The 11,582-nt window shown below is 41.2% G+C and overlaps 1 protein-coding gene across 8 annotated transcripts in view; it reads right to left on the bottom strand.

The window, feature by feature from the left end:
- Window positions 1–9,538: 9,538 nt before the first annotated feature.
- Window positions 9,539–11,582, bottom strand: part of PDSS2 (decaprenyl diphosphate synthase subunit 2) — a 296,799-nt gene continuing 294,755 nt past the window's right edge. For 6 of the 8 annotated variants that reach the window (XM_086317481.1, XM_086317482.1, XM_086317483.1 and 3 more), the window contains one exon: window positions 9,539–10,508. In XM_086317481.1, coding sequence (XP_086173607.1) covers window positions 10,350–10,508 — 159 coding nt within the window. In that variant the 3' untranslated portion in view covers window positions 9,539–10,349. The remainder of the gene's footprint in view (window positions 10,509–11,582) is intronic. The other 2 variants (XR_015132974.1, XM_086317479.1) reach the window with 1 other exon arrangement.

Below are 11,582 nucleotides of genomic sequence, written 5' to 3'. Positions count from 1 at the left end.
TTCAGGGTTTGGTGTTAAATTACTGATCTGAAAAAGAATTTTGGGGGCCATAGGAGACCATATGGTAACTAGTAAGTTGGCAATTTCAGTACTGCTGGTTAAAGAAAAGCATGGTTTCCATTTGGGGTGATGGAAATTTATAGAAATAGTGGTGATAATTGCAAAACAATATGAATGTAATTAATGTCACTAAAATGAAAACTTTAAATTATTGTAATGGCCCATATCATTATATAGATAGATAGATAAAACCACAATAAAAAAGAAAATCATGCTTCATGGATTAGAAGATTAATATCATTAAATGGCAATTATCTGAAAATTCTTAAAGAGATGGGATTACCAGATGACCTGATCTGCTTCCTGAGAAATCTGTATGCAAGTCAGGAAGCAACGGTTAGAACTGGACATGGAACAACAGACTGGTTCCAAATAGGAAAAGGAGTACGTCAAGGCTGTATATTGTCACCCTGCTTATTTAACTTATATGCAGAGTACATCATGAGAAACGCTGGGCTGGATGAAGCACAAGTTGGAATCAAGATTGCTGGGAGAAATATCAATAACCTCAGATATGCAGATGACACCACCCTTATGGCGAAAGTGAAGAGGAACTAAAAAGCCTCTTGATGAAAGTGAAAGAGGAGAGTGAAAAAGTTGGCTTAAAGCTCAACATTCAGAAAACTACGTTCATGGCATCCAGTCCCATCACTTCATGGCAAATAGATGGGGAAACAGTCAAAACAGACAGACTTTACTTTTGGGGGCTCCAAAATCACTGCAGATGGTGACTGCATGAAATTAAAAGACGCTTACTCCTTGGAAGAAAAGTTATGACCAACCTAGAAGGCTTATTAAAAAGCAGAGACATTACTTTGCCAACAAAGGTCCATCTAGTCAAAGCTATGGTTTTTCCAGTAGTTATGTATGGATGTGAGAGTTGGATTATAAAGAAAGCTGAGCCCTGAAGAATTGATGCTTTTGAACTGTGGTGTTGGAGAAGACTCTTGAGAGTCCCTTGGACTGCAAGGAGATCCAACCAGTCCATCCTAAAGGAAATCAGTCCTGAATATTCATTGGAAGGACTGATCCTGAAGCTGAAGCGCCAATACTTTGGCCACCTGATGTGAAGAACTGACTCATTTGAAAAGACCCTGAAGCTGGGAAAGAGTGAAGGCGGGAGAAGAACGGGATGACAAAGGATGAGATGGTTGGATGGCATCACCAACTCAACGGACATGAGTTTGAGTAAACTCCGGGAGTTGGTTTTGGACAGGGAGGCCTGGCATGCTCTAGTCCATGGGGTCACAAAGAGTTGGACACAGATCTGAAATTAGATGCTCTAGTCCATGGGGTCACAAAGAGTTGGACACAGATCTGAAATTAGATCTATATACTCAATGCAATCCCTATCAAAATCCCAGCAGACTCTTTTGTAGAAAATGACAAGTTGATCCTAAAATTTTTATAGAAATGCAAAGGACCCAGAGTGGCCAAAACAATTCTGAAAAAGAAGAACTACAAGTATAAATGGGGAAATCTGAATAAGATTGATGGATTGTATCAATGTCAACACTCTGGTTGTGATGTTATCCTATAGTTTTATAAGATGCTACCATCAGGGAAAATGGCAAAGGGTACACAGAATCTCTCTGTATTATTTCTTATGACTATTTGTGAATGGGGTGACAGAGGATGAGATTGTTGGATGGCATCACTGACTCAGTGGACGTGAGTTTGAGCAAACTCCAGGAGATAGTGAAGGACAGGGAAGCCTGTCATGCTGCAGGCCACAGGGTCACAGAGTTGAACATGACCGAGTGACTGAACAACGACTTGTGAATCTACAATTATCTTAAAATTAACAGTTTATTTAGAATTAAGCTGCAGGACTTCTACTTCCCAATTTAAAAATTTAATATAAAGCTACAGTAATCAAGGAGTGTGGTATTGGCATAAGGAGAGACACAGAGATCAATGGAATAGAATTAGCAGTCCAGAAGCAAGCCCTTAGATTTAGGGTTAACTGATTTTCTATAAACTTGTCAAAGCAACTCAAAGGAGGAAAGAATTATCTTTTCAACCAATGGTTCTAGAACAACTGGATATCCACATACAAAACTAATTAATTTAGTCCAGTGGTTTTTGATGGGGAAGATTTTGGCTTCCCAAAGGCAGGGAGCATTTGGCAATTTCTGGAGACGATTCTGGTTGTCACAGCTAGGGGCAGGATGCTGCTGGCATTTAGTGGGTAGGGGCCAGAAATGCTGCTAAACCTCCAACAATGCACAGGCAACCCTCACAGCAAAGAATGACCCAGACCAATGTGTCAACGGTGCTGAGGATGAGATACTCCCATTTAAACCTTTACCTCATACTATATACAAAAATTAACTAAAAATGGATTATAGACGTAAATGTAGGAGCCAAAACTATAAAGCTCTAAGAAAAAAACATAGGAGAAAATCTTTGTGACTTTGGGTCAGGCAAAGATCACTTAGATATGACATGAAAGGTATGATCTATAGATGAAAAAAACTGATAAAGTGGATTTCATTAAAATTAAAGACATTGCACTTCAAAAGGAATCATTATGAAAATGAATTTAAGCCATAGATTGGGAGCAAGTACTTGCACATCATATATCAGATAAAGGACTTATATTCAGAATACATAAAAAGTGTTTATAACAATAATAAGATAAAGAACCTAATTAACAAATAGGCAAAAGATCTCAACAGACATTTCACCAAAGAAGATATATAAATGACTAACAAGCTCGTGAGAAGAGGCTTAAACATCATTAATCACTAGGAAAATGCAAGCAAAAATCACAATGAGATAATAGTCTCATTCCTACTAGAATAGCTATAATAAAAAAAGGAACACCATGAGCTGGCAAGGATGTGAAGAAACCGGAACCCACATGTGTTGGAAAGGTAAAATGAAACCTTTGGAAAACAGTCTGGCAATTTCTAAAATGTTATACATAAATTTATCATAAATTTTACTCCTGAGGATCTACTCCTGAGGATCTACTCAAGAGCAATGGAAACTTTTGTCTACACAATGACCTGTACACAAGGATTCACAACAGCATTATTCATAATAGGTGAGCAGTAGAAATAACCCAAATGCCAATCAACTGGTAAATGGATAAAGGAATATAATGTATCTGTACAATGGAATATTATTTAGCAATAAATGAATGAAATAATGATTAATTCCACAACATAGATAAACCTCAAAAACATTATGCCAAGTGACAGAAACCAGATGCAAAAGACTAAGTATTGTAAAACTCCATTTACATCAAATATCCAAAGAAGGCAGACCTATAGAGACAGAGAGTAGTAGATTAGTGGCTGCCTAGGACTGAGGATGGGAGTAAGGGTTGACTGCACACACACACACACACACACAGAAGTCGCTCGGTCGTGTCCGACTCTTTGCGACCCCATGGATTGTAGCCCACCAGGCTCCTTGGTCCATCGGATTTTCCAGGCATGAATACTGGAGTAGGTTGCCGTTTGACTGCAAATGGGCACAAAGGATCTTTAAAAACTGAATTGTGATGATGCTTACACAACTCTGCAAATTTATTGAAAATTACTGAATTGTATACTTACACTAGATGGATTTCATGATGTGTAAATTTTACTTAAATAAAGTTGCTTTTAACAATTCAATTAAAACAATGTTAAATCTTCAAAAAAGAAAGAGGATAAAAACAAAGGATAAAAACAAAGATGCATAAATAGGCAGCAGTTAGGAAGTTCACAATTAACTTGATCATATTCCATGTACAAGTCAAGTAACTGCAATTCATGATATAAGGCAGGAGGCAGGCAGGGGACTTCACTGAAATTTGGAAAGTGACGAGTGATGCAAATAGTAAAGTTATGAAGACTAACTTAAGGAAAGAAAGGCTGCAGGTATAGCTTAATTCTTTGAGAATGATACTGTTTTCTCATCCATTTGAAGGCTTAAAAAAAAGGATTCAAACAAAGCAAGACAATACAAAACACGGTAAGCTCATGCTGTCACAGCATGAAAGACTCAAGTCAGATAAAGGTCATTTTGTTTCCCGTCAAACAAACCTGAGGAGTTTCCTTCTCCTAAGTCTTTGAAGCAGCAAAGATAGCTTATCAATTCTTAGAAAATGATTTCTACATGGTCTTGGGCAAGAGCAGAACCTACCACAACTGCCCAAGGGCCTTTTCTGTCCTGGGAGATAGTTAGCTTCAGTGACAAGGAAACAGTCATCCTACAGAAGTGTGGCTGACTGAGAACTTGCAGTGAAGCAAGAGGAAAATGCACAGAGGTAGTCTATTTTGAGCGTCATCTTGAAGGAATGGGAACCACCAACGGAAAAGATCACTCATTCAGGTTGAAGAGTTTTAAGGGAATTCATGTCACAGTTTTAACCTGCTGCTGTGGAGAACTTGCAGGGGCATTATCTTTCTATGACAGAAACTTTCTTAAATACTCGTAAGTATTTAAGAGAATACCCATTTACCTCAGAGAAACCAATCAGGAATAGAAATTCAAGGTGACTTGTGTAGAATTTAAGCTACTTATTAATAGCGGTTATGAAGACTGCTTCTCTGGTGGCTCACATGGTAAAGAATCTGCCTGCAATGCAGGAGACCCAGGTTCAATCCCTGGGTTGGGAAGATCCCCTGGAGAAGGAAATGGCAACTCACTCCAGTATTCTGCCTGGGAAATCCCATGAACAGAGGAGCCTAGCAGGCTCTTTGTATGGGGTTGCAAAGAGTTGGATGTGACTGGGCGACTAACACTTTCACTTCGCTTCACTGAATTGATACTACTGCATATAATTACAATCATGCAAAAAAAAAAAAAAAAAAAAGGCATGGCAGAAAAGGCTGGAAGAAATACAAAGGAAATGGTGATGCTGATTATGTGAACATGGTGAGACTCAGAATAATTTTTTTCTATCTTTCAAAAATTTTTTATGTTTATTTACTTAAATGTATCAAAAAGTGAAATCTTCCCAACAACAGTCAGGGCAATGGGGAGCCTACTCATCTGCTCACAGGATGCAGTGACAGGTACAATGTCAGTCTTTGAAATGAACAGGCCACATTGAGAAAGATGCTAAGAGCTTTTCCATGAAGATGGAAATAGCATCTATGAAAAAGGAATGAAAGCCTGCCAAACTTTCCCTTTCTATGGAAGAGTAAGAAATATCTATTCAAGAAGAACATTCCTCCACCAGCAGAGGCCTAAAACCTGGTACTTCAGAGCTCCAAGGGCAGGTGGGGGAGCTAAAGGGAGAGGTGGACCCCTCTGTTCTGGCCCCTCTGGTGTCTCCGCAGGTGACCTTCTTTTTAAAAAGTATGTTATCTCCTTAGTGGAAAGGCAGGAACCATTCTGAAAGAATAAAACAGCTGATTTGAGAAGAGATTAGGAGTGACTGGTAGGAAACGAAGAAAGGGGCTTTGTAAAAGACTGTCTTATTAGATTGCTTCATGTTTTAAAAAGAAAGTGCAAATAATTTTATTATTACTAAAAGGTGATTAACAGTAATGGAAACTATTAATAATGGAATAACAATTGTGTCCTCACAGTTAAACAGACTGAAAAATCAACTCGATCTATCTCTGTCCTTGTGGGTTTTAGCAAAGGTATGGCATGCCTTCTCCGGACTGAAAGGCAGTCAGTCATTCTAAAGATAAATCCCAGAACTTCTATTGGTCAGAAAGGTGAGATCTTAACAAGAGGATCTCATAGTGGGAAGACAAATGAAGGGGCGGAAAGAATCTTCCTGAAACTAAGAAATCTAGGAAGCAATGTGAAAAGAGTTTTCTGAAAAGCAAGTTTTCTGTATATGTGATGGACCTGCTGCTCAGTTAAAGAGTTTTGTTTTTTTCTTTTGGCAATGCCACTTGGCTTACAGGGTCTAGTTCCCTGACCAGGGATTGAACCCAGGCCACAGCAGCCAAAGTATCAAGTCCCAACCCCTAGACTGCCAAGGAATTTCTAGTTAAGAATCTTAAAAAAAGAGAGCGAGAAAAAGAAGTATCCTTTAGCTGCAATTTTGTTGATTAACCACAATTTTCCCAAACCTTCTTGCCCAAAGAGATCTATATTACAGCAACTTATCAGGTTGTGAAATATCATCAAGGATTATTCAGATTGCTTTCTGGTCACCTGGGTTCACTGTGTGGTGGGTTCTCGGCCTTAAAAAAGGTCTACATCTTTTTTGGAGCATTCTGCACTGAAGTATACATCTTCTACCCCAGGTTTATAGGTTTCACCTGCATCCCAGGCCATAGTAATAACATTAATATAGATAAGAGACAGTCTCAAACTTCAGAGAATGAGGCCTGGATCAGGCACACAGTGTCACCCATCATTTATTTTTAGGTGTGACTAGGTAACTACATCATAGGAGCAGAAAAACATGATGCGGATTTAATGTTGTCATCAAGTAAAGCGCACAACCAAGTTTAACGATAGTCATAATCCTTATCTTTTTTCAGAGTAATTAATTTGCAATTCGCTCAGTCGTGTCCGACTCTTTGCAACCCCATGGACTGTAGCCCACCAGGCTTCTCCATCCATGGAATTTTCCAGGCATGACTACTGGAGTGGGTTGCCACTTCCTTCTCCAGGGGATCTTCCCGACCCAGGGATTGAACCTGGGTCTCCTGCATTGCAGGCAGACGCTTTACTATCTGAGCCACCAGGGAATATGGCAAATAACTATCTAATCAGTATCTAATTGATAACTGTTTTTTTAGAAACTGTTTTTCTAAGTTGGGGGAATTAAAGGAAGATGACAGTGGCACAGGAAACTGCTTTGTAGTTCCTGGGGAAATAGAACCTTACATTTTAGAAAAGAATGTCTCTAGGGGTGGGACTGAGAGCGAGATGTGTGAGACACCAAAGAAGTGTAGTTGAGAAGGGTGGGAGTGGATCACAGGTGCTGGGGGTGAGGGAGGAAGCTGCAGCTGGCTACGTAAAATCATGTAGGACGTCTGTGTGCAGGGCTAGGGCTGTAAATTTTACAGTGAGGCCACCACCTGTGAGCAAGAAGGCATCTCTGTGGAGCAGTGCTATGAGACCTGATAGATTTAAATGTCTTTGAGTATCTGAAGTGCCAGTGCTGGTCCAGATGGTGGGGACTCAGTAGTGAATTCAGTGAATGATGAACGGCAAAGGTTAAATACTAGCCTGTAAGAAGGTGTACTGCTAATGCTAGGAGGAAAAGAGTGGAGGTGGAAGGATAAACAGGGGAAGTGAGGGAAATTTCATTTAAGGGAGAACTGAGCACATTCATAGCCAGCAGAGGAAACCCAAAACTCAAAACCAGAGACATGATACAGGAGGCTGCACGCTGAAGATCTTTGGAGAGTGTCAATAGATGCGTGCGTGCTCAGTCATGTTTGACTCTTTGCAACCCCATGGACTGTAGTCCCACCAGGCTCCTCTGTCCATAGAATTCTCCAAGCAAGAATACTGGAGTGGCATGCCCATTTCCTCCTCCAGGAAGGAATCAAACCCAGGTCTCTGCGTCTTTTGCATCTCCTGCACTGGCAGGCGGATTCTTTACCACTGTGCCACCTGGGAAGCATCTTTGGAAAAGAGTAGAGTCTTATCTGGAAAGAGAAGAAAAGGAAGAGAGAAAGAGGCACTGTCTGGAAAGACTTTAAAATGGGGAGGGGAGTGTGAAGGCAAGCCAGTCAGGCAGAGGTGGTCCTCTCTGCTGGCTACTGCATCTATAAATGGGGGATAAATCTTAGCCCCAGAGAGTAGCTATGGGATTCGAACAAGATAGCACTGTTAAAGCCTTCAGCAGAGTGCCTGGCATGCCCGCAGAGCCCTCACTAAGCCTGAAGAAAAGACCGACAGGGAGGCAGAAGTCAGGTGGCTCAGGGGCTGAAGTGAGTGAGGTTCGCAAGTCCAGGTGGAAGGAACAGGACAGTGGCTAATGAATGAATTCTTCCCTCTAGCAAAAGACTACGGTGATGCAGACGGGGAAGGAGGTGGCATACTAAAGTCACTAACTCTGCTGACAGCACCCTGGCACTAGGCCAAAAAAGTGTAATTAAATGTGTCTTGCTGCGCCCAAATTTCCCCCGAGAGACTGTCCGAAGTTACAAGGGTTTAGAATGGATGAATAAATAAATATCCCTGAAGAAGGGGAGTGGAGAAGACCATCAATGTTTAATACTTTAGAGTGACTAAGCCAACACAGGAGGTTTAACAAAGGCAGGGCTGTCACTCCACAGTGAGGGCAGAGCTGCTGCTTCCAGGGAGCCAGGACACGAGGTACAGGAGAGGGGACAGAGGCTGGCAGGGCTTCTGGGGAGATGAGAGGGAGGTAGGAAACATACCAAAGAAAGCAGAAAGGCGGGTGCTGAAACGAGTTCAAGACTGTAAGTCACACAACTGGAGAGCTGGGAATTCTTTCGGTCACCTGTGGGGCAGCTGGGCGAGAAGACAGCCATTAAGACTCATGCACTCCTTCATCACCTGTCTTTGGGTTTCACCTTCTCTCTTCTCTGAATCTCACATAGCATCTCTGTTATCTAGAGAGTCAGAAATGGGAAACTTTTTGACAATAAAGCAAAGGTGGAGGGGACTTCACGTATTTCCCTGTTTAACCTTATTTTACAAATGCGGAAATAGAGGCTCAGAGGGAAGTGCCTTGTTCAAGGTCACACGGTGAACCTGGTGCTCAAGCAGACCTAGAAGAGCCCTAGAATCCTGTGCTGTGTTCCCCGGTGCCTGACCATCCATTTGATAGAACCTACAGCTTGCTGAAGTTCCTGCACAGCCAGAGAACACAAAGCAAGCCTCCTCCTTTGTGGAAGTTAATGATTAAAACCTAGTCTGATCTAAAGCATCTAACCCTAGTTACTAATTAAGCCAATTTCTGTGAGAAAAGACATTTCAAACAGAAGAGTGCTGTGTTCTCTTCAGCTAAATCTATAGGCCTTCAAATTATAGCAGCGTAAACTGCACAATTACAGTGTTTCAAGTATGCTTAAAAATATTTCATAATGCAATACCTTAACCTCTGTAACTTCCATTTTCTCTTCATTGCATGCCACATGCTGGGTCCTGCTAAAATGATTTTGTAACTTTTGGAGAAGGAATGTAACTAAAATGACTTCACTTACAGTGTTTGAGTGAAGTAGGTAATAAAATCTGTTTGCTGTGTTCGATGTCTCCAGATAGGGCTGTAATTACACCACATAAGGAAGAAAGGTGGCTGAATCTCAGCCTAGATCATTTATGTAAACTCAGCCTTCTTGTCAACGGTGTTCTCATATTGCCTGCCTCCAAACCGCAAAAATCATCTCCTATGAACCACACAGAGACAGTGTCCGATTGCAGGCCTGTGAGACTGCAATTCTGTCCGTAATTGGAAGTCTGTGGTTCAAGACCAAAATCTGACATTCTGAGGTTAAAAACAAACAATCAAAACTCACCAATGAATTCCCCAGTACAACAACTATATATCTGACGCTTGTAAAAATTAAGGGTATTCTTTACACCAAAGTATTACAAATGAATACATTTACTTTAAAAAAAAAGAAAAAAAGCATCCTGTTCAGCTTAAAAGAAAAAAAACAAGTTTGCTTCTTTGAAATGCACTTGAAAAAAAATTTGGTCCAGAAAGCAAAGCAGGCAATTTCTACTATAACCAAGTTAATATTTGACAACATTTTAATCTCCTACTTCAAATATTTGGCATTATTTTTTCAACAATTTCCACCCTCCTCCCCCAAATCTTACAAAAACCAAGAAGCAAAGAGTATATCCAGACTGTATCTATAAATACAAAGACATAGTTGCAAGAAGACAAAGCATGTGTTTTTCTTAATCACTAGATTACCCTCCATTATGACAAATTGGTCACTGGGTTTTCATTTGACAGTCCTCCCTGGCCGGCACTGATAGCGTTTCTCTTGACACCTGCAGCTCCCAGCTTGCCCTGTCCTCTCTAGAAGGAAAACCACAGGCCACCACCCTGGCGCCATCCCTGGCTCGGTCCAATCAATAAGGACTTATTTCCTGTCCATTTGCTGAGGTCACAGGAGCGAATCTCATTAATTATTTCTGCTACTGAAGCCTCAAGTGTGCTTCTGGCATGACAACTGAAAACTGCTTGACCTTTTTTCTTCTAATTTTGTTTGCAGCAGTTCCAAAAAGAAGGCAGTATTCATTTAGCAGTGTGATAAAAAGAAGAAAAAAAATGTATATATTGTTGAAGTCATTAACACATTTAGATATTTCATCATGAAAGCTCTCCCGATCACCTCCTTCCCCAATTTTTTCAGCCAACAAACAACAGTCTTTTTAATTTGGTATCAGGAAAATCTTGTCATAGCAAACACAATGTTTTCTAAAGCAGTTCTGGCCTCCGAGGGAGGAAAGCTCTCCAGGGCCTCCAATGCTTTGTTTCCATGGTAACGACACAGGTCAATAGCTGAAGTCACACCTTTGCCAGCTTTGATTGTTTCTCGTAACTGTTAAGAAACAAAAGCACAGAAAAAGTCAGTTTTTAAGGTACTACAATTAAACTGGGGAGGGGAGCTGGAAAACAAAGAAGGGGAGAAACAGAACAGATTCACTGTTTCTGCTTTTGAGGTTAAAGAGGACATCATTCCCCATTGATTCGGAGGCACTAACATTGCCTAAGGCTGCTAGGTGTCAGCCCTCCAGAGCAGAACAATAGGCTCCAATCAGCCTAATTACACCTCCTCCCCAACTGCCACGCTGTGATAGCTTGAAGTGAGCCCGGCTAGGGGGTGGAGGTGAGGAAGGTGGAAGGGCATTTACATCTCTGGCATTTTGAATTCAGCAGCTTGATATTCTAAGGTGAGGAAGATTTCATTAACATCCTATTAATAACTAATATTTTTACACCGTATGTTGACACAATAGTTCACATGAAAATTCAAGAAAGACACACAGAAGATCTGAACACTACATTACTAAAGCTGTAAGACTGGGGCAAATGAATTAAAATGCCTTTTGTAAAGCGTAAGGTCAACTCTTGCTCCCAAATGGAGCTGATTTCCAGTCCCTCTCCTTGACAACCAGAAAGGACCAATACAATAGTTACACTCTAGAGCTGAAGAAGAGTGGTAATAATTTGGCCGGTCCACTTCTCCTTGCCCCATTCCATCTTTTCTTTCTCAGTGAAAACCTCTAATGTCTGCCTCACTCCCTAAACCAGATACTTGGGAGTCCTCCTTCATCCATTCAGGCACCATGGCTCACCCATGGCTGAACTTTTTGCACACCCCTCGGTTAGGTGAGGCCCACTGACAAGTTCTAGTCCATGAGACGTGAATGGTGCATGTCACTTTTGGGCTGTAGCACTTAGCCATCCATGGGAGTCCCGCCAGAGCTTTCCCTCTGGTACATCAACTGGTCTTATTGGAGAAGTTCCTCAGGGACCGGAGTGACCACAGTGAGCACCATGGAGCCTCTCCAACCAGAGCAGAACGTCGTGTGGGCAAGAAACATGTCTGTTGTCTGAAGAGACTGTCAAGTTGTCTGTGGTCATCTTGACTGATATACTCACTAAGTCCCAG

The sequence above is a fragment of the Bos grunniens genome, chromosome 9 (genome assembly GCF_055505025.1).
Source record: "Bos grunniens cultivar Pamir isolate PY7600 chromosome 9, Bosgru_T2T1.0, whole genome shotgun sequence".
Lineage (NCBI taxonomy): Eukaryota > Metazoa > Chordata > Mammalia > Artiodactyla > Bovidae > Bos > Bos grunniens.
The sequence above is the reverse complement of the archived record's forward strand: the minus strand, read 5'-3'. Positions and strand labels throughout refer to the sequence as shown.